Source organism: Zingiber officinale, chromosome 1B (assembly GCF_018446385.1).
Source record: "Zingiber officinale cultivar Zhangliang chromosome 1B, Zo_v1.1, whole genome shotgun sequence".
Lineage (NCBI taxonomy): Eukaryota > Viridiplantae > Streptophyta > Magnoliopsida > Zingiberales > Zingiberaceae > Zingiber > Zingiber officinale.
In genome coordinates this window covers 26,930,415-26,953,900 of record NC_055986.1, presented here as the reverse complement: position 1 = coordinate 26,953,900, position 23,486 = coordinate 26,930,415, and the positions used below count along the sequence as shown (strand labels likewise).

Below are 23,486 nucleotides of genomic sequence, written 5' to 3'. Positions count from 1 at the left end.
TATCATTGTAGAGATATGTGAAGTCTTTTGACCCTAACAAGCAGTATCAGAGCGAGGTTGTTCTTCACCGGACTAATCATCGGAAGAAGCATGAGTCAGAATTATAGTTCAAACCGAATGTCATGAGGGGTGCCCTTGAACGAATTTAAGGAAAGGCTCAGAACAGATCAAGAGTAGCCGGATACTAGTGGAGGAGGCTCGGCAAGTCAAGAGTGACCAGATGTTAGCGGGAAGACATGAAGTAGGTCAAGAGTGATCGAATACCAGCGAGGAAATCATGAGAGTAATCGTGGTCCTTCATTTGAAGAAAGAATTATTGGAAATACAATCAAAGTCTCATATTGAAAATACATGGAAAAGACCATGGGTTAAAAGAATAAAAAAATATCTCTATTAGAATGAGACCTTTTGGTAAAGCTAAAAATAAATCCATGAAGATTTATGCCAAAAGTGGATAATATTATACCATTATAGAGATATGTGAATTTTTTTTGCCCTAACATATATGGTGTCCAATCATGATCTTAATACGCGTAAGCAAAGTTATTATCACATGCCAACTAGCACAGACTATGATGCTGATTTTTTAAGACCAACATTACAATGTTGGTTCTAATCACACATTCTAGTGTTGGTTTTCGAAGATCAACACCACTATTGTACTAGTCTTCGAAAACCAACACCATAGTCTGTGCAAGTTGACACGTTATCATAACTTCACCTACATGTATTAGGACAAGGATTAGACACCATATATACCTTATGCACACTTTAAACTTTCATCTCATTGTAAAATTTCAGAAATCTAAGTCATTTAGGTAATCAATGGATTTCGGTCAAAATACATTGTTGGACTTAGAGAACTATAATCAGACTCATTCTAACTCCTGTAGATCTCTATATTTCCCTGGAGTCCAAGGGTATATTCCATTATCATCGTAAAAGGTTATTAGTATTACTTAGAAAGTTTCAAATTTTGTATCGATTAACATGGACCAATAACTTTATGTAGAAGACTCATAATCAAGATTTCTCACCATATATAGTTTCTACACATTCTCCACTTTCATCTCACTGTAAAATTTCATAAATCTAAGTCATTTAAGTCCATCAATGTACTTTAGTCAAAACTCATTGATGGACTTAGAGAGCTATGATCAGACTAATTCCAACTCTTGTAGGATTCTATAGTGCCTTAGAGTACAAGGGTTCCCTCCATTATCATCATAAAAGATTCCCAGTATTACTCAGAAGGTTTAAAAATTTCAAACTTTGTATCAATTGGTATGAATCTATAACTTTATGTAGGAGACTCAGGATCAAGATTTCTCACCATATTTCCCTTATACACACTCCACCTTTCTATCTCATTATAAAATTTCAGAAATCCAAGTCATGAGTTTTGATCAAAATTAATTGATGGACTTAGAGAGTACTAATAGGACTCATTCCAACTCATGTATATTTCTATAGTACTCAAAAGTTTAAATGTGCCTTCCGTTTTTATCGTAAAGGATTTCCAACATTATTTAAAAGGTTTGAAAGTTTCAAACTATGTGTAAATTGGTACAAATCTATAATTTCATGTAAGAAACTCAGGATTAAGATTTATTACTATATCTATCCTTTATGCATTCAATAGAAATCTATTAATGAATAGAGAGAGTTACGATCGAATTAATTCTATCTCCAATGAATTTATTAAATATGAGTCTAAATAGGCTCTCTTTACCCCCACTGTAATGCTGTTCAAACAGCAGCAACGTGATTTTTTTACTTTTTTATTATTTTTATTAATAAAATTAACTCTAGTTATTAATTTCATTTTTTTTACTTTTTATAATTACATATTAAAAATTGAAGATATTAAAAAATAGGAAAAAGTTTTTGAATGTTTTATTAATATTCTTTTTATATATTTTTTATTTTTTTATTAAACTTTTAAAATTAAAATTAAAATTAAAAATAAAAAATAAATATAGAGGATTATTTATTAAAATTTAAATAGTGTTTAAATTAATTTGATTTAAATTAGGAGGAAAAAACAGGAAGAGAAATTGCGTGCATTCAACCAGAGCAAAAAAAAAACATACAAAAATTCTATGCAAAGGAAAAAATTATAATTTAGTATGTCTTTCTATACAGGGATAAAATTGTGATTTAGTATGCCTTTAGAGAATAATAAAACATTGATACGCCTTGAGAATTCTAAAATTTCATGTATGATTTTTTAGCAAAATCATATTTCAAATAATTGACCATACGAAGCCACATACGATCTATTAAAAAACTATTACGCACTTTATTATTGCACAAAAATTCCCCTTCATATTAGAAACTCTACGCTCTAAATGTTCCCATATAATCAGAATTAGTTCTCCATATAACAGAATTATAATAAGAATAAATCCTAGATCATCCATATATGTGATATTATAGCATACCGTTACAACACAATAAACACAGCTTAGTGGTTTGCTGTAGCAACAAAAGGAATGTTAAAGCATACATAAATTCTAACAATAAACTACAATATCAGTGCAAATAGAGAAGATGGATCAACGTTTCTTAAATCCATACTTTTTGCGTTCATAAAAGAGATCCGTCTTGGCACTTCCAAGATTGACAATCTTGGGGCATCCATCACGGTCTTTCTCCTGAAGTGTGCATTCTTTGCAATAATAGGCATCAGAAATTCCAACTCCGCCGCATATGACACACCTTCCTTGGAATGAACCGTAGTTGCATTCGTCACAAATGCGCACAAGTGTACAAGGGCGAACATAAGAATCACAAACAACACACTTCCCGTCATCCTTTTCACACAAGCGGCCAATTGCAATCCCTGGCTGCTTCCGGCACATAATAAGATCAGGATGGTGCTTTGCCATAGAGCTGTGTGCTGGCCTAGAGGAACTCTTCCTGCAAATGAAATGTACCTGGATTGAGACAATAAAAACTATGTTATTCTTTTAGAAGCCAAGTTTAATTCTTAATTCATATGATATGCTGAGAGTTACGAGCTTAAGGTACTAGTTATATTCAAGATACATTGTGCATGTGTCGAAGATAATTGAAATGACTAAGAAACAAATCAAATTAAAAGTTAGGACTTATTCGGTGTAACACCAAGATACTGTCCTTTTTCTTTAGTGAATTTTGGCTGCAGAATCAAAAGAGGAAAATGGACAATACCACTGCTTCGTTTAAGTTGTTAAGATATTGGTCAGAACTCACTGAACAACCCATTTATTATTCATATAAGATTTAAGTTTATTAAACAATAAAAACGGCGAACAAGAGTAACATTGCATCTAAATTTACATGCAAGTAGCAAAAGGGACTCCACGCGTGCACCAGTAATGAGTAACTTAGACATACCCAAGCTGTCCAAAGGCAGCTGCATGAACAGAGAATATCAGACTTGATTATTGGTGCTATAATACTAGGATTTCCTATTGTACCTTCATTCTTCTATCGCATCTCACTTCACCCGCCCAATCCTGCATTCTTATCTTGAAATAATTACACTTTCTTCTTGATTCCATGCTTGAATATTTGGTTATAGAGACAAACCCTTGAGATGAGTGTTGAAAGAAGACATGTTAAAGGTGGTAAAGAGGATGAGATGAGGTTTGACTCTTATCCTTAATACCACATTGCTAAGTCAGGCTTATTACGTATGCTAAATACCCAGAGATATCCCAGCTAAGCCTTTGCATTTTGGTTTGTCTCCCTCTAGAACTTTATCATGGTATGTCTCACCTCTAACAATGATGGACTTGAAGGGGCATATTGAAAGAAGACAATATCAAAGGATATCAGAGTAAAGAGAATGGGGAGGGAGCATGTCAAAAAAAAAGACATATCAGAATAAAGAGAATGGGTTGAGGAAGAAATTCCACCCCTTAGCCACAGAATGATAATTGAGACTTCTTAAGCATGTTTAAATATCAAGTGATGTCACATCTAAGTACCTTGGCATTTCAGGTGTTGCTTTACGCTTCCTCTTAGACTTTACAGTAAGAATCACAAAGTTGTAATGTTAAAGAGTTGTAATCAAACACCATTGTCAGCAATGGTTATCCAACAGATTCACATTATTACAGAAGCATCTTGTGGAATGTTATAGGCATTCTACTGGCGAACGTTAACTGATTTCTGGTTCTCTCCTCTTCCCTTCCCTCCCCTCAATCTTGGTATCAGAAAAAAACAGTGCCTCCTTTTTCCATGCTTCTCTTCTTGCCTTTTTCTCTCATCTGATCCTTAGTACCGTTGGACGGCACAAGATGTAAAGTAAGCAAGGCCACAAGAGTCAGTCCGGGGATGCACCACAGCTATCCTTGAACAGGTTGGGCAACATTTGGTCAGTGAATGCTGTCTTTTCTCTATAAATGTATCTAAATGGAAGGCCTAGCTGTGCTGGAACACTTGTTAGATTTGGGCAAAAACCTGAACAATCTGGAATTAACCGGGCTAGATTTGTTTTTCCCAATTTGATCAGGTTTTGAAATTTTATTTCATATTTCAACTAGGATTTTGATTTTTTTTTTTTTAAAACCAACTTAATTATTAATTTAAATATATATATATATATATATATGATTCGAATTTATGATTACATATAGAAAGAAAAACCCCATAATAGCGATCCCAAGCTCAGATGAAAAGGGATGAATGAATTTATCAATCATATAAAATCAACTGAAACCTACCTAGTATCACTTAGTCCAACTATATTTGACTCAATCAAACACAAATTAATATAGCATTCTAAAAAATATAAAAAATAGAAATGAGAATTGGACCAGGTCGTGTCTTTCAACAATTTCATATTTTGGTTTGCTTCCGAACCCAAAAGTCTTGTGTCGAGCTGGATTTTAACAAAATGACAAAATCTGAACCAAGTCAATGTGTGCCCATGCTTATGTTGTGTTTACTCTCTTGAAAGGAAATAAATCCAAGAATTGGCATGGTTCCCGAGCACAGTTTGTGCCAGAATTGAATCTATGGTTTATGTTTCTTCTTCCAAGAGCTCACATCCAATTCAGGGAGGGTAAACAACAGAAGAAGTACAGACTGTGTTCAGGAACCTCACTAATCCATGGAATATGTTCAAAGCAAAACCCAATTACAATCCAACCCTGGCCCACCAAGCTCAAAAATTAATACAAATTTGAAAAGTATAACCAGTGTGATCTATCTCAAAAACTGATAGAAACGTTCAATCTTCAGTGGCAATCCCATCTTTAGTTCAACTAGCTCAAGTCCAAGCTCTTGTGCATGAGATGGTGATCTAGAAAATTTAATCAATTATCAGGGATATTTTCGTCACCTAGAAGGGATCCATCATATCAACACCCAAACGTGATGCAAATTAATGAAGGTTCTCGAATTGTTGTGGGCCAATGTGGATAAATGAATATTATTATTGATACAGCTAAACATAAATCTCAATGGAGGAACACTATTCATATAGTTGGTAACAAATAGTCGGGACAAATACAACTGGGTAATTTGCTAATCAGAGACACTTTTTATTGTTAGCTTTGCTTTACTTAATGCCCATAGCAAGGCAACTTGTGCAAAGCTCAAAGGAATGTTTATCACCTTTTTGACTTTTGTCTAACCCAACCTATGTCCTCCAATGTGTTACACTTTAAGGATCATTTTAAGGGACTTCGCCATGTGGGCTGGTCAGGTATTATTCCTTTTCAGATTTCAAAATAAGCAATCTCTACAGGGTTTAGATCTAGAAACTCTGTATCTCAATCTTTCGCTTTTTCTTCTCTTTTCCATGCTATGGGCGATTACTATCCATTGCTAGATCAAGTTACCTTTAGATCTAGCAACGCCTTTCTCCAACACAGATCTACGTAATTTCTGAATCGTGGCCAGGGTGTTAATTAGAGGATGCCATAACCATGACTCAACGATTTCGTCGGTAGAAACTTGAATTTGTATGCAATTAGTGTGAGTTCATCCTAATCTACAGATAACGGATAATATTTTGCAGCAAATATATGATAAATTGAAAGAAAACACCTTAAATTCGTCCGAGCACGCAAGCGAATGCACTGAAGGACGGAATAATAATCGAAGAACGAAGGAAAATTTAAACTATCAACTCACCTCTGCGCGTCGAGCAAGAGTCCTCCGATCGCCCGAATCGGAATTCGCCGCCGCTCAAGCACAACCGATAGAAAACCTAACCAGACTTTATTCCGGTTCGATACTCCTCCAGAAATAAAATATGGATCCGCTAATCTACGTGTCATATAAAATATAAAATTAATTTTATTCAAAATATAAACAACAAAATAAGATTTAAAAGACAAACGGCTGTCGAGAATATCCTAATATACAATATTCTTTCACGTAAAATTATTTTTCGTAAATCGAATATATTAGAATTTAATAATTTAAAAATGATCGGAGGAGGAATTTAATAATTTAATAATTCACATTTAAAAAAACTAAAATAAAAACGTATGTTTATATATCATTTGAATCTTTGTCTCATTCTTCTTTCGTCCCCTGGGAGCTGATACGAAAAGAAAAAAAAGTTGAGAAGAAGATTAAAAAGAAGAAAACAAAATTTTTTTTTATTAAAATTCACAGGGTTAATACACTCTTATATATATCATAATAAATTATGATAATTACAATTAACAGATATTAATTTTAATATTATAAAAAAAATTTTTACTGAAAATAAAAATAATTAATTCAAATAGAGATGTGGATTAAGACAAATTCTCTCTAAAAATTATAGAAATATAAAAATTATTAAAAATAATAAACAGACCCTAAACAGAATTTAAACATCGAAATTTAGGAGTAAATATTGACTATCGGGAGTTTAAACATCGAAATTTAGGGGTAAATATTGACTATTATGATTGCATATGTAATAAATATAGATTTTTAAATTATACAAATATTGACTATCGGGAGTTTAAACATCGAAATTTAGGGGTAAATATTGACTATTATGATTGCATATGTAATAAATATAGATTTTTAAATGTATGTAGGGTAAATATTGACTATTATGATTGCATATGTAATAAATATAGATTTTTAAATTATACAATAACAACTAGAGCCTAATTTTAAATCTCCAATTATATCAAAGTTTAAAAACTCCTATTAAACTTCAACATGTATTTAACGGGATACCTTTTTAGTGCTCAAAGAATCCAGGTAAAATGATGGTCTTTTATTTGCTTATAAATCTTAAAACGATTTATTTAATAACATTCAAACTAAAAATTAATAATAAGTATGATAGATTTAATTAATAATATTTCAAAAAACTAGTGACAGTTAAAATATAATTTAATATTGTTTACGATACAATTTAATAGTACATAAAATACAAACTAACATCACCTAAATATGATTTGGTAAATTTAAGAATACATTTAATAACAGGCGATTCAATATCACTTTGAAATTATACAAACAAAATAATACTTTAAAATTTATACACGAATGCACTCTATAATAAGACAAAGTTCCAATGATGTCAGGAAATAATTCACAGCTTTTGTCGATAAGCAAACAACTTAAAGGAAGAGAGTTCCTGACTGATTTGAGAACACTTTCTGAACTTCTGTTCAAATTACAAGCACCACCAGGTAGTGTTTTTACATCTACAATAGCATCAATAATTTACACCAAACTTCTATCGATAAGCTGTCAAATACCATGAAAACTTTTTTAAAAAATAGCTATTAACATTCTCGTAAATACATCACTGTCTAAGTAGTCCAGTAGATGTTTGATTGATCTGAGTCAGTAAATAAAGTCATATCGGCAACCTCACAGTCATCTACAAGTTCTGATGTGGCTTCATCCGAATTGCTCAATTCAGCCTGTTGGTTGTGCAAAAGAAATTCTAGGAAGTTAGCACTGCAGTGTTTATACACACACTATATGAGGAAATCTATTGATTGGTAATGCAGTTTAGAAAATGAAAGATCAAAGAAAGTTCAGGTTTAGATGAGAAATGGAGAAGACATTGAATTTAGCAAACAAGGAATCTTTTAGGATGCAACCACGCATTTACATGGTAATTAAAGCATCATCATCTAATTAAAATGGCACAGTGTTTGTACAGGTAGAACGGATAGCCCTCCATATCATTAAGCTGTTAAGTCAATAGAAAAAGTGGTTTGGGGTAAGGCTAAGATGACATTCGGCACCTAAAGACTCCTAACTGAAAGTCTATCGAGGTTAGAGCATGGATTTTGCAGTGATGATGATGAATGACTTGATCTGGAGCAATAATAAAAAAAGTATGTATGCACTTCATATAGAGTTGAGGAAATGCTAACTAGCTGTAGGGACCTTAGGAAATGTCGCCATTGTCTTGGGTTCAAAACTTGTCATCATCAAAAATGGAGGTCGGCACTGTCATTATATATTATCTAAAGAAAACTTTATATAGAGTTAAAGGCTGGTAAAATATTAAGAAATAATGTATTTTCAGCATTTTCAGGTTCTTGCAATTTACATACGAGAGGCATTCTCATTTGATTGAATCAAGGGACAGATAAATCATGTCATGGTAATGGCAAATATTAATTACCCAACAAATCATATTCAAAATATATCCATGTATCTGTTTTTATACTTGACAGACCTTTGCTTCACGGTATCTTTCCAGCATGCGTCGGTACTGCTGCCTTGCATCAGGGGAGTCTACCATCGATAGAACCCTTGAAACAGCTTGATCAACAGCTGCATCCACTTTTTGCCTCCTGAAAACCTTAGCTATGTCATCATCTTCCTCTTCATTGGCAATTTCTGGCTCAGCTCGAAACCCCCGCAGGCCTGCTCCTTTTCTCCGCCACCGTAATATAACCTTTTCAATGATACCAACTGTCCATATGATTTCTCTGTACTTCTTTCTTACCTGATGACCTCTTACATGAGCCTGTCAATACAGACCAAAGGGTAAAAGTTATTTTATATCATAAAAATTGCCAGACATTTTATCTTCTGTAAAGCAATGTGCTTGGCCTCTTTTTCTCTGCGTTTATGACTTGTATCTGTACAACATATCATAAGCTAAGAAAAGGTTTAACTAAAAACATTCAAGCTGATTTTCTTCAAAAAAGGGACTTTGGAGCTACATAGAAGCTTTGGAAAACAATCTAGTCATGACAGGTGAGAAATTGTAATATAACAACTTAGCTGAAGAATTCATCACAAGAATGCAAAAAAAAAAAAAAGGCAACCCGGTGCACGAAGCTCCCGCCATGCGGGGTCCCGGGAAAGGATCCATTGTACGCAACCTTACCCTGCTTTTTTGCAAGAGGTTGTTTCCAGAATGCAAGTAACATAAATATTGATGTGATCCCTAACAGGATGAGATAAGAATTATGTGTTGATGGACATAGTAGGTAAGCTAAGATACTTTATTGTTTTCTTAAAAAAATTATGCCAAAAGAAATTTAACAAAACAAATTGTTCCAATATGAGAAGCTTCATCATGCAGGTTCATTTCTGCATTGCAGAAACATTTTAACAGGTTTCGATAGTGATGGAAAATATGAGAATTTTGCAAGTTAGTTTGGAACTCAAAAAGGATGCAAGAGTTGAATAGGGTATGAATTGCTGCATACCTGTTTGAATGAAATATCACATAAGCATGCACCAAATAAAAATAACAAAAAGAAAGAACAGCAAACCTGTATCTTCACTGTGTGAAGGCGCAAAGTAACAAAATCTCTGCGTCCCTTCCAACCCCGATACTTTTTCTGGATAGATAGAGCTGCTCTATCGAAATTCTGATCTTGTGGAAAATAAGAAGGCCTATGAATCCTTGACATGGCTGAGAACCCTTGTATGTCTCCTGGAGTCAAGCCATAATCATCATAACTCAGACTGAGAGCAGCATTTTGCTGCCTCTTCCTGAAAGAATGTGCACGGAAGGCAGCTTGTATGCGTGCTGCAGCTAGAGCTGCATTTCTTACAGCTGCTAAAGAATCCTTCAGCGAAAGTTCATCTTCTGTTTCACCATGCTTTTTGACACTCCGTTGAGATATGCTTTCAATTGCTCTTTCTGCTTCGACCTCAGCAGAACCCTTAGAAATCTCATTTTCTTCTACAGTTAGAGAAGATAGATGATTAGCTAAAGCAACTTCTGAAAGATATCCAGCAAGACCCTTGTAGCCTCTAGCAGATGCAAGGAATCCTGGTGTTTTTCCAACTGGATCTTGTGCAGTGGGATCTGTGACTAATCCAGCAGATGCACCAGCAGCAAGAAGCGCAGCAACCATTTTCTCTCTGCGAAAGAAAATAGTTTCACCTATATCAGCAAGAGACCTTAATAATTCATAAATTAAAATTTAGCAAAATGTTGGACGAAAAAGACATTTTCTTATTTGTGAAGGAAACTTGGCTAGATCATTCTTTGTGCCAAGAAAGCAGACATTGCAGAATGAAGCAAGACTATACTGGTCCAAAAAACAACCATGAGTCCAAGAACCGACACATCAAATCTTCAATACTAGTAGATGCTTATGCCAAACAATTTTAATTACCTGCTACAGTGTGCAGCCCAATGCAGTGCCGCCCATCCATTCGCATCACGGAAATTGATGCCAACACCATGCTCAAGGATTGGACCTAAAGCCCACTCGTATCCAAGACCAGAAATCAGGTGTATAATGCCTTGTTCTTGCTTGGATAACAAACAGCCTGCTTGTTTGTTGTTTTGATGTTTTGTTGACAACCAGTTAAGCAGCTTGTCTTTTAATAGTTCTTGCATAATCCAGTCTTTGATATCTAGTGAATTATCATAACCAAGTGCCTCAATAATTTGCTTCCAATGCTCATGTGTTGCTTTGAGTTTTCTAGACTTCTCTTGATTGTCCACAGAACCTACTGCTATTGTTGAACTATCATATTCACACAGTAGCATTTGAGAAAGTCTAGCAAGAAGCGATATTTCTTCAGAATCTTTTGCAGTACCAACAGTGGATAAAGGATCTATATAGTTAGAGGTGGTCAGCTTAGCCCGAAATTCAAATTCTCGCACTTCACTGCAGGACTCCCTGTTGCCGGATGTGATACATAGAGTAACTTTACCAACATTATGTTGAGGAGCCTGGCAACGGAGTACCCCTTCCTGGACAATATCAAGTGGAACCTCAATGTCACCAAACATGACTGCCCAGGAAGACTCCAGCGGATTGCAAAGAAAATCTCCTGTAATGATAACCTGAACACCACATTGTTGTGTCAAAATATAACTGATAATAACTCAGCTCAACAGAGCAAAGAAAGCTGCATACACTTGAAATGGTTCTCTTTGTAAGTCTTTAAGTATATTAAAAAAGTAGTTCTACATATTTAACAAGATAATTAATAGAAACATGTGAGAATAAGATATCAAAATCATTTTTGTTTTGTTTTGATCCTATTTAAACAAAAGGAAGCTTAACCTTGCAATAGGGCCAGTTTTATTGTTGATCCATAAAATCATTATTAACAACAGTTCATTATCAAGTATCAGCAACAAGTTCAGCAATTAACAAATTCTAGAGATGAAAAGTATACCTTGGTGCTCTCATAAGAAAATGCCCATTCTGGGGAGACTTCCCGTATAGTGAAACGTTGTTTCTGTGACACAGTCAAACTTAAATCTGTTTCAAGAGAAGCTCCAAATTGACTCTGATCAAAAATACTTGAGAAATCTGCCAAACATGTACTGTTTCCCAGAGATATGGGAACAGCTCCAATCCAATCAGAACTATTTTCTTTTATAACTTCAAAAGTACCTCCTAAAGATGAATTGTGTTCTCCAAACATCTTGAGTTGAGAACTAGTGATAGGTGACTCAATGGAGTTCTCAAAGCCTAAAAGAAATCTTCTCGTAGCAGATAGTTGGAGACGTAAATCAGTCTCAGAAATTTCATGATCATTTGGACTGTCTTCTGCTGTATAAGAACTCAAATTCTCAGATGGACCAAACGAATAAGTAGAAATATTCTCCCTCCCTGAAAAAGTAGGTAATGGATCCTATAAAGGAACACAAATCAGCATATTATTCCAAAAGAAAGGTGATGATCAGAAAGTAGAAATCATGGTAAACATTTTAATTCTCACATAAAATGGTGAGATCAGGATAACCACATAGCATATTGGAATTCTCTGAATAGTCTGACAAAGATATGCAACAGAATAGCCATATTTTGGCTGTTTTACAAACTACAACTCCTCAAGTGGGAGCACAAATATATGTTCCATATCAAACAAACTAAGAGTAACCTTGCTGATCCATGATACAAAGTCGTTTTAAATAAAAGCCAGTTTTAGGTGCACTTACTGTGGAGATGGAAGAATCAGGAATCCCATTGGTGGCCAAGAAATTGGAACTTCTTCCATGAGAATCCATCCCCACAGATTTTGAGTTCTGGAGTACATCTGTCCATGAAGGAGATTCTAAACATAATGGTTGATTTTGTTGCAATTTATGGTCACCTGGAGGAAGATTGCAGGTGTTCAATTTACCATCAAACGATTATGAAAGCAAGAGAAAAGATGATTCACAGTGCGATATCAACATTCCCTTGCAACAACTTGTCCTAGCAAGCACATGAAAACAGTTTGCAAAAAAAAAAACCAGAATATTATTGAAAATGACCTGTATGACTCTAGAATATTGTTAAAAAAAACAAAAAAAATATATAGAACCATAGTTAAATATGAAATATCAGTGCATCTGATTGGTGATAAATGTCATCATCTCTGTCATTTGAGATTGTAGAGGGGTCTTTCGAAGAGAAACTTAGCTGATAATACTCAAATATATCGTCAAATATCATGAATGCTCAATTACTAGGACTGTGGCTTTTGTATTTTCAAATTAGATTTGCAGTATCATGGCCGGAATTCATACAAAAGTGTGATCGGTACAGGATGCATTGCCATGCAAGGTCTGCAGTGATTAGATTATAGGATGGTCCAAGTATAGGTAGTTTCCAAATACTTATGTTTGAACTTTGAAGCATTTATATTACATGCTTCAATGAATTGTACACTTATAGTGTAATTTTTTCCTAACAGAAGCAATTAGCCAGAAGAATTCAAAGGTGCAAAACAAAAAAATTTGATGCCATAGAAACAAATTGTTGGTTCTTTCCAGATGGCCCAATATGACTGTGACACTAAGTGAGAGTATGTACTCTCAAGTAGGAGCAGGTGTTTCAAAATTGTTCCATGTCTCAACGCATGCAAGGAACGGTATGTCTCCTGTTTTGAGAAAAATGGGAAGAGATTTCGATATATTGTCGGTTGAGAGAAGAGGAGATCATCCATCAGAAAAAGATGGACTTGTTTAATTTAGATAGAATTTCATGTGCTACAGACAGCATTCATAAAAACAAAAGGATAAACAACAAAGTTGAGAAAATCTTAAAATACATGACAAGTAATTTAACCATCAGGGTATATATAAAACTACCTGGGCTTTTTTGCAGCTGAGCAGTGGCATAGTTTTGCTGCTTTCCAACTTCACTAATTTGATGTCTTCTATCTGATCCTTCGAGGAGATTTTCATGTGCTAAAGAAACCTCACTTGGTCCATCAGAAAAATGTCCTAGGATTTGTATATCATCGTTCTCAGTAAGGTACTCTGGTAGATTTTCTTGAAAGTAAATGGAATTATCATCAGCATCTAAACTCAACTGTGTTGCAATACTTCGTAGTGCTTGGTTAACTTCTGGCTGTGAATTCTTATCAGAATTTTCTAGTGTATCAAATTTAGTATAGTCGTTTGTATCAAAGTTCTCTAAGACAAACTTAGAACTGACTTCTTCGGTTGATCCTTGACTATAAGGGCTCTGAGATGGTTCATATAATACAGTAGTTCCAGATGTATAGCCTTTATCTGCATTAATAATACTTGAAGTATGATTGAGACTTGAATAAGATTGCATGGAGAAGTTTGAAGTCGATCCAGAAACATATCTTCCCTGGGTAAGAGAGAATAAAATGATGATTATCAGGTTAAAAACTCAATCTGCAAGTGCCAGAGGCATGAATCTAGTCTTAATAATGTGCCTTCTACTGTCACTTTAACAGTCTTTCCATCATCTTGTCCATTGATCTTTTTCTAAGACAACATAATGAAGTGAAAAGATTTAAGTGACAAACCTCATCAACTTCTCGGTAGTGAACAAGAACAATGTGTTCATACTCCCTGAAAAGAAATGTTCAAGTACATTACCTAACAGTCATACCAGAAAGTACTTTTGGCTATCAACAATAGGCACAATATGTTTGAAAATATCTGGAGGAATATTATTGTTTATTCCTGCTACATGGTATCCTGTCTATATCAACAATAGACACTTGCAAACATTAACAAAGTATCATTTGTTACCTCTACATAAAAAAGATATTATTCTACATTATAACATAGCAGTTGTATGTACCAGCTGGAAGAACATATATAGTTTTCTCCCAAAGTGAGGAGCATTTGGGTATCAAAAAAATCATAGGATCTGACAACAATCTGTGTTACTTGGACTCAACTACAACTATGTGATACAAGTATGAACCCATGTGTCTGACATGGCAATTTAAATTTCTGACATGATCAACAACAATATTGTGTCCACTTGGCGTGTCGTTGTCCAAGTGTAGGTACCCAACACAAGTATAGAGAGGGTAGATAAAAAGTTCAAGTGCCAGAGACAACAATGGTATATTTGTAATTTCACAGAAAAGAATATCATGATTCTTGAAATATGAGTGTTTGCTATGCATGATTATCACATTTGTGAATTTTGTAGAATCTTTGTTCTGGAGATTTAACTTGAGAGCAAACATGGATGGTCTTTTTATGGCTAATTTTTTCACTCCTTCAACCCTTTATCTAGCTAGTAACACCAAAGTGGCAGCAGTCTCCAGGTTAGAATTTACTAATCTGAATCTGGATCAGTCATGTCAAAAATATATCCTATACCAATAATTATGATGTATCATGTCGACATGAGTGCATATCCTAAGCTGTGGATGTAAACTATCGTGTAGCATGAAAAGAAAATTAATTTTCACAAAGAGAAAACATTAATATGAAGAGTACTGCCATAGTCGAATCTAGATGCTTCAATATATAATACAGGTATTATCATGCATACAATTGAGAAGTAACATACTGAATTTCCTGAACAAAAATTAGAATTATAAGGACAACTCTCCTGGTGGGAACTGGGAAGCCGGTCTAATATTATGATGGCAAGATTTTGCTGAAAGGAAAATGAAGTTTTAAAGAGACAGTTGCAAAATATTGTTAATCAAAACCCAACAAATTTGCATTGTGGTTCATGCTTCTCTATATAAAATTCAACACAAAATGTGAACTTACGGATCCAGCATCCAATAGCTACGTCTCTGGAAGTAAGGGTTTTGCTCCCCATGGGCATAATAACAACTCAAAGTGTCTACATTCCCAACCTATGAAAGTAGAATAAAAAAAGAAAGCTTCTAATTTCTCATAAACATAGACACATCATGCATACAAGAGAAATAGGATTTTTAAAAAAATGCTAACTGAAGATTCTATTAACAAACCAAGAAAAGAAGATACTGACAACATTCAGAACTTAAACTGTGAAACTGATCAATATCAGGTTAGGTTACGTGGATTAAATAGAAGTTTCTTTTTTCTTAGCAAGGCATGCTAAAGTAGTGCTCGTACTGGTTCTCTATTTAAGAGTTATAAGCAAGGCACGCCTTATTACTCCAGCCAATAATCGATAGTTGACACTGATAACAATTCGAATTGTAACAGCTATCAGTCGGCAATTTGAATTTTTCAGGAAAAAGAGGAGCTACAAGGATTTTTCCAGTAAAGAGGAAAACAACAAAAATCAAATGGAGTAGTCAATTTCTTTTTTGTTTGTTTCGATCAAAACTCCCCAAAAATTATTTCCACCTCTTCTAAAACCACAAATTGAGCTTGACCAGCTTCATGTCCCTAATCATCTTAAAACACATTTCTCATTCGATATTTGTTTTGACTGCAAATATTTATTCACCATTTTGTCATGTGCACGTGCAATATATTCAAATATGTTGGCCAGTATAATATGCAACAGATCCCTACTAATAACTATTGAGTCATGGGTATTTTAGAATAAGTAAAAGATATTTAGGACAATATCACTTGTCAAATCAAGAGAATGTTTTTAGGACTTCCATGAACCTCTTCAGATCTTATTTGTAAATGCCCAATCATCATACAAGGGTTTTCCCTTATTTTTTTGCTCTATAGAATTACACCTTATTATAATGAATGTAACAAACTTTCTCTTGCTATCTATCAAATGAGGATCTAGAATCACCAACAGCATGAACTAAAACTTAACATGGATACTTTCTTTAGTTACCAATACTCACAAATTCTATTCATTGATGGCATGTTAAGCTTAATTGTACATCCCCAAAACATAAGCTGATAGTAAAGGACCCAGCCTACATGTCATGTTAGTCCCAACTATGGCATCTGTTATGTTTTCATCTTTGAACATGTGTGATTATCTTAATCAAATTTCTTACATTTTATGATCTATCAAAGCTCACAATCATTCTTGGAATATTCTTATCTTTTCTAGAAACCATGCAAAGGTTTATAACTTTATATTGTCATTCTAGACCCAAGTATCGGTGGTTGCCGTGATAAGATTTTGGTACAAAGTGGCATACAAAATGCTAGTACAAGTTGGTGTTGGTTGACATGAATCAAGAATTATGCTAGTCGCAACATGTTCACTCACTGCTGCCATCTCTCTCGGCATAAGAACAAGATAAGAAAGGATAGTGATCTCTCAATTATCAAGCCTCCTTCCTTCAATCTATGTTCAATGCAAGGGCAGATCTCCTCCTTATGAGGAACTCAATCTCTATCTTGAGACCATTTAGAAGGTGGGACAATGGGGGCCTATAAAGTAAGTTGGGACTACAAAATACTTAAACATAGAGGCATAACAACTGGAAGGCTTGACACTATCTGGCTTTACATTAAAAACCTGCTTCTAGTAGCTACTAATTTGAGGTAAGCTCCCAAAATAACAAAGTAGCTCTGTAGGATATAGATAAAGTAATACATTTGATGCTTTCAGAGTTCTACATGTGGTTCCCATGACGAGTAAAGAATCACCTCTTTTATACTGGCAATGTCACTATGTGAACTATTGTATGCTTGGTGTGGAGATAGTCAATAAGCTCCCCCATGATCCATCAGTAGGCTGAGAGTAGTTTTTCCCACATACAGGTTGTTCCTTTTCCACTTAGATCAGCTGGAAGGTTAGCTACAAGATTTTTATATATGGCAAAAACTTCTCTAGTGAGTTGCTGTCACAAACTTTGCTACTTATGAATGTGGTTGATCTGTCTCTTGTCATCTCTTTCTTGTTTCACTACTTTTGTATCTGATCAACTGTATCATTGTTGTTCCTCTCAAGATGATATCTTAGATCATTTCCTCAAAAAAAAAAAAATTATACCAGTTGCCATGTTAGCCTTCAAATGTATTTTACCATTCTATGCCATGAGCGAGTGTAACTAATTTTTGAGATATGACATTACAGATATTATGACAGTTTTACTTACTGCATTAGAAGGGCACATCAGATTCCTAATTGAGTTAGGTGGTTACACGTATTTAATATAAGCTTTATGCATAAAGCTTTTCTCTACATTAAAGAAACACAAATAGTTGTACTTGTGGGCTTGCAGTCCAAAATTTTAATATAGTAATCTGCTATAAATAATTTGGCTGCTTTGATTTTACCAATAGGTTTGAAACTAAAGTATTGCACATAAAATATGGTATCAATACATTCTTAGTTTTTATGGTACTCATCGGGCCCGGCTCAAGGCATAGGCCATTGAGGCCTATGGCTAGGGCCCCAATTTTATTGGGGCCCATTATTATTTTTAAAAAAATAGATTTAATAACTAATATTTACCTTTAACAGCTATACTGCCTAGTTCCCAGACTGCATTATACATGCCGATTTTGCTCCAATTTAGCTTGCTTCGATTTCCGTTCCAGTGCTTTAGTGCTCTTTAGATTTTGCTGGCTTCCAATGCAATGATTTTGCTACCGATTTTGCTCGTTTCAATTTTCCTTGGTGCTCTTCAATTAATTGCAATGGCAACTATATTTAATTACATATTAATTATAATTATTATATTCTCTAGTCCTAAAATCATATATAGAGCTACAATTACACCTAATTTCATTTTCTGTCATTTCATTTTGTAATTAGTTGATCATCTACTCATTTTCTTATTAGTGCTCTATCTGTATTTTTTCCTTCCTTGTCATTGGACATTCTTCTCCTATCTTACTCCTATCTCACTCGGTAATATTTTTTTCGCTCTTTTCTTTTTTGCGAAATGTTCTTTATTGTTCTATATAAATGATAAATTATGGAAGGAATGGACTACAAACCCAAACATAGATTATTAGTAATTGCATGAGAATTTTCTTATATATTTGTGTTGGTAATAGTCGAATTTTGAAATATTATTAAATTAAAATAGTCATCGAGCTTGAGAATTTTTAAATTTGATTTATTTTTTTTTTTAAATTAAATCTGCAATGTCGATCCCAAATCTGAATGAAAAAGGATAACAAAAATTAACTTTTTAAAAATTATTATTAAAGGCCTAATATATATTTTTTTTTGCCTAGGGCCTCGTGGAACTCTGAGACGGCCCTGGTATTCATATATTCTCACCTACTGAATCTAAATCCAAAAAGCAGGAGAAATTCCCACAAATAGGATGAAAATTAAATGTCTAATGTTGCATCCAGTGGTCTGTAAACATAGCAATCATGTTGAAGGTGATGCAATCTACAGTCTATAGTCTATACTGGGGTAATGGTGTCTTCTGCAAATTTCCCATAATTCAAATGGAAAACCAAAGTTTATAAATGTTGGAAACTGCTCATGATGCAGCACCTTGAGTTCCATAAACCTATCAAAATGTGGAAGGTGTCGGCATGATGTCATGCATAATTGTTCTTGGTATATTCCTAAATGGTGGAATGGAAACCATAACTCTCTTCCTAAGCTATGGAATGAAAAAGAACATAGTTCTCTTCCTAACATGTGGAAGAAAGTACAACATATACTAATCCTAACTCAGGTTGTCATGAATGAGGTCTTACCTAGGAACAAGAAGAGATCTATTGATTTGGATCATAGGATTGGAGTGCACAATTGTAAGGTCCAACAATTTAATTAAATTATTTTAGATTTATATTTGACTTTTATAATTTATATTAGTTTCCAATATATATTATTATAAACATTTTTAAAACTATCAATGACATAAAATAAAACAAAAATAACATTATTCTGACAGTAAATATATAAAAACATACATTAAAATTTTTAGTTTCCATATTTATATAGTATGTAGTAACTTTTATCAACCATTAAATGTCTAGTTGAATGTGCATACGGTAAGCAGGCCTAAGATTGAATCGTTGGTCCATAAGATCCTAACCTAATCTAAATCCTACTTGGGATTGTATCGTTTGCCATTTTGGATCATAAGATCCTAAAGTTTTGAACACAAATTTGACTACTATATTCCTAATTAGCAAACAATTCACCTTTCACCCTTGGATCGCTTCCAACTAGTCAACAATAACTAGTTCCATAATATTTGCAGTGCAATTGAAGCAAAATTGCCAAGCTATTCATAAAAACAGGGAGTGGTTCTTCAACAAACCTTAAGCCTCTCATGAGCTTCCCCAATGGTCCTTCCATCTTTCTTCCTCCGCCATGCATGTCCATCTTTACGGAAAAACCTAAGTACCTTACGATTAAAAAGAAACAAAGAACCACCTGCCAAACCAAGCAGATTGCAGAAGGTAGAACAATGTTAAATGATAGGAACGGGACATTGATAAAAATGCTAATTTCACAAGTACAAAAAGCATTTGTTACTAGGTGGAAGGTGAGGTGGCTCTGGAGTGAGAGGATAGCGCTTATAATCTTTTAAGATGAAAAGAACTTCAGAAGCTTTCAGCCATCGTTTCTGAGCTTCTTGGCGAAGCACATCGATATCAAAACCTAGAACCAGACCAATGATCAATTTGCCAAACTAGCAAGTGAAAGAAACAAAGAGACATCTAATTCCATCAATTCCAAACGTACGTACGTGAATAAAAGTGAACTAGATGTCAGAATTCAACCTAGCACTAGCCGGAGCATTCAAATCGAGTTCCTAACTTCAATCTAAAAATTCCGTCTTCAAGTAAATTCCATTGTTAAATAGGAGAAGGCAACCATAAACCGTAAACTAATTCAGCAAAATAAAACGTCACTAAGTGCTTTTAATTAAAAAAAAAAAAGGGAAAAGCATGTGATCCTAATTCTACTTCCTCCGAAAAGCACTAGAAAAATCCAAGGTGACGCAAAGTGCTACCACATAAATACAAAGAACATCTTTCCGTTCCAAGAAACAACCCGCGCCACGATATCTCGGATCTCAAACTCCTCAAGGTCGTACAAGGCGATAGACCGAGAAGAGAACGGAAGTCAACGAGGGCATGACAAAACAAAAGAGCATAGAAGGAAACAAGGAAAAAAGTTTAGGCGAGGGCGGAGAGGGAGATCAGTTCATACCGTGCTGCATCACCCGATCCCAAGGGAACAGTTTCGATGTCGGCCGGCGGCTGTAGTAGCTCCAACCAAGCGCGCCCCAGAGAACGAGAGGGGGAAAAGTGGAGAAGGGATTTACCAACCAGCAGCGGAGAAGGCAAGACGCGTGGGTAAAGGAGAGAGTCGTACAAAGTGTCGTTAGTCGGAGTCAAGTGAACGCTGCCGCTGGCCACTTGCCATTTTAATATACAAAATTAAGATGATTACGCTCAAGTGACTATAAGAACCTCCACAGTCGTCGAAGCTTTTCATGAATTTCTTCATTATCATATCCGTAACATAAAAATTTTACACATCTTGTTTCTGTATATATATATATATAAAAAAAAAAACTTCCGACAACATCCTTATAAATCTCACATTTTCTCATAAATAATTATTTTTTAATAATTTATCATTTTTTTAAAAAAATAAAACATTAATTTTTTAAACAAAAGAAAAAAATAGCTCCCTGTTGTCAGAAACGAGGGAGCTCTTTCCCCTCATTAGAACCAAGCAACGGATGTTCTAAGAAAGAAAATCTATTTTTTGTCCTTGGATAAATATAATGACTAACGTATGAGATATTGTTATTATAAGATTTGAAGTTTAAATCTTGGTAAAGTCGAGATAAATATATTTCTTATGTACTAGTTACTATTCCAAAAATTAATAATCGTCCGTGATTGGTCGGGACACTGGGACGAACACCATAAGATAGAAAATCTTTTTCTGTGTTTTTATCTGACCTAAGTCATGTGTTCATAAAAAATAACAATTTATGTTTTATAATAAATCTATCATCCTCTAATCAACTAAACTACATTAGCTCAACTTGAGCTCGGACTTTGAACCGTAGACCTTAAAAGCATGCACAAGTGGGATTCGACAAGCTCAACTTGTTTGTTTAATTAATCTTATATATATTGAACGAACATAAACAAACTCTTACCAAGTCAAATACCAAACTTGTTTACAAACGCTTGGTTCATTTAATTTACAGCCCTACTCATGAACGACTCAACTCATTTGGACCCCTAATCTCTCCACCTTCACTCAACCATCACTTTTTTTCTTAAGAAAATATTAATTATCATTTTATTTCAAGAATGAGCCAAGACAAAAGATAATATATATATATTTATTTTTGTTTAAAAAAAAACATATTAATCCGTCGCACATGCGCTCGGATTTCGATTGTATTTTTCAAATTTTATATAAAATCTAAAAAAAATCCTACCAAGTTAATACATAATTATTCATTGGCTCATAATTAATATCAATATTAATATTAATATTAATATAGATAGTTATTACTTATAAAATAAAATAAAATAAAAAGAGTTTTGAGTGTATAAGTGAAAATGGCACATACTATTACAACTAATTAGTGAGGATCTTAAGAAAATTAAGAGATCCAAGAGTCACTCTAATCAATCAAGAGTCGTGATCATAAGGATAACAGTCGAGAAGTTCATATTTAGCATTACAAAATGCACATCATATGTCCTTTGTCGGTGATTTTATTTTTGTAGGGCCAACCAAAATGGTGGGTTACCATTTGTTATTGTTTAAATTTAATTAAACTGGAAAAAAAAAAACCTTCGAAAACAACGAAATCCAACGTGGGAAAAAATGGGAGAAAAAATCAGAAAAGAAATGTTGGAAAAAAACGAAAGTAAAAATATGAATGTTGGAAGAAAAAAATTAACCAAGCAAAAAAATATATATTAATTTTATTTAAATGTAAAATTAAATATAAATTAATAAAATGATCATGGTCCTATAAAAATTTAATTGATGAGATATTTAATTGTGAAATTAAGGATATTTGAAAGTGATTTATTTAATTGGTAGGATATTTTATTGTAAAATTTAAAATATTTAAATAATAAAATATTTGAAAAATAATATAAAAATCAGAGTCATATATATTTAAGAGAAATATCTCTGATTATTAAAAGGGATGACATTGCCCATTCTACAAATGTAATCATTCATCAAATAAAGTAATGAAGATTCGAATCAGTGGATAACTAAAAAAACATAGAAAAAAGATATCCAAGGTTCTAGCCAATAATTATTATGACTTAATAGTGCTCATCACAATATCTAATTTTCTTTTAAAATAAATAAAATAAAAAATAATAATAATAATTTAAAACGAGATTGTGATTTAAGGACACTGCAATAGTTGCAGATTGCACTTGTCCTGACCTTGTGGAGACAGCAGGATCTACGTGTCAGGCGCAAGACTTATCAACGCACATAGGACCGATTATTTAATATGGACATGGCGCGCGTGGGAGAAATGGTTTGAGCACGTTTCGAGGAAGTGGACTCGCGCGAGGAATGCGCGGATTTCACTGTAATAAGATTCTCACCCACTCTCGCAACAACTACAGACTTATACATATATAAGCGACAATATTTCTCGATTACCTATCTAATTCATTAGTAGGAGAAGTTTTGTCAAGGTCGGTGTTGGTCTCTCCCTTCTAATTCTTCTGGGTTGTTATCTATCGATCTTGGCCGAAGTAATTCGGATCTCTTGCTCCATAATTTTTGATATCTCCTCCGATCCATACACATTCTGGATGCTTGTTTAGTGAATTCATCCAAAAATAAAGATCTAAAATATCTCAAGTTCGTATGTAACATTTTTTTTTATATTTTTATATTATAAATATATTTAATGAGAATTTTTTTGCAAGGATCAAAGTTGAAAAAAATCTCATTAAACACATTTATAAGATAAAAAAAATATTAAAAAATTATAATTTATATACTAAATTAAAA

The 23,486-nt window shown here is 33.8% G+C and overlaps 2 protein-coding genes across 2 annotated transcripts; both read right to left on the bottom strand.

Moving 5' to 3' along the window:
• Positions 1-2,392: 2,392 nt before the first annotated feature.
• Positions 2,393-6,268, bottom strand: LOC122053752 (PHD finger-like domain-containing protein 5A). Its single transcript, XM_042615735.1, has 2 exons — positions 6,133-6,268; positions 2,393-2,939 (listed from the first exon to the last, which is right to left on the bottom strand). The coding sequence occupies exon 2, from the start codon at positions 2,889-2,891 to the stop codon at positions 2,559-2,561; it is 333 nt and encodes a 110-aa protein (XP_042471669.1). The 5' UTR covers positions 2,892-2,939; positions 6,133-6,268; the 3' UTR covers positions 2,393-2,558.
• A 1,303-nt stretch (positions 6,269-7,571) lies between these two features.
• LOC122053742 (calmodulin-binding transcription activator 4-like) lies at positions 7,572-20,864 on the bottom strand. Its single transcript, XM_042615724.1, has 12 exons — positions 20,673-20,864; positions 19,992-20,117; positions 19,774-19,889; positions 15,389-15,477; positions 14,173-14,218; positions 13,481-13,991; positions 12,344-12,498; positions 11,575-12,036; positions 10,557-11,236; positions 9,702-10,299; positions 8,651-8,944; positions 7,572-7,880 (listed from the first exon to the last, which is right to left on the bottom strand). Exons 1-12 carry the CDS (start codon positions 20,680-20,682, stop codon positions 7,767-7,769), a joined length of 3,201 nt encoding a protein of 1,066 aa, XP_042471658.1. The 5' UTR covers positions 20,683-20,864; the 3' UTR covers positions 7,572-7,766.
• Positions 20,865-23,486: the final 2,622 nt, after the last annotated feature.

What these genes read in the sequence shown, in the direction of transcription:
- LOC122053752 (XM_042615735.1), bottom strand. Translation starts at nt 2,891, where the DNA reads ATGGCAAAGCACCATCCTGATCTTATTATGTGCCGGAAGCAGCCAGGG.
- LOC122053742 (XM_042615724.1), bottom strand. An exon ending in GCCACCTCACCTTCCACCTA is followed by an intron (nt 19,890 to 19,991) that starts GTAACAAATGCT and finishes TTGGTTTGGCAG; the next exon opens with GTGGTTCTTTGTTTCTTTTT. An exon ending in TTTCTTATGAGAGCACCAAG is followed by an intron (nt 11,237 to 11,574) that starts GTATACTTTTCA and finishes TGTGGTGTTCAG; the next exon opens with GTTATCATTACAGGAGATTT.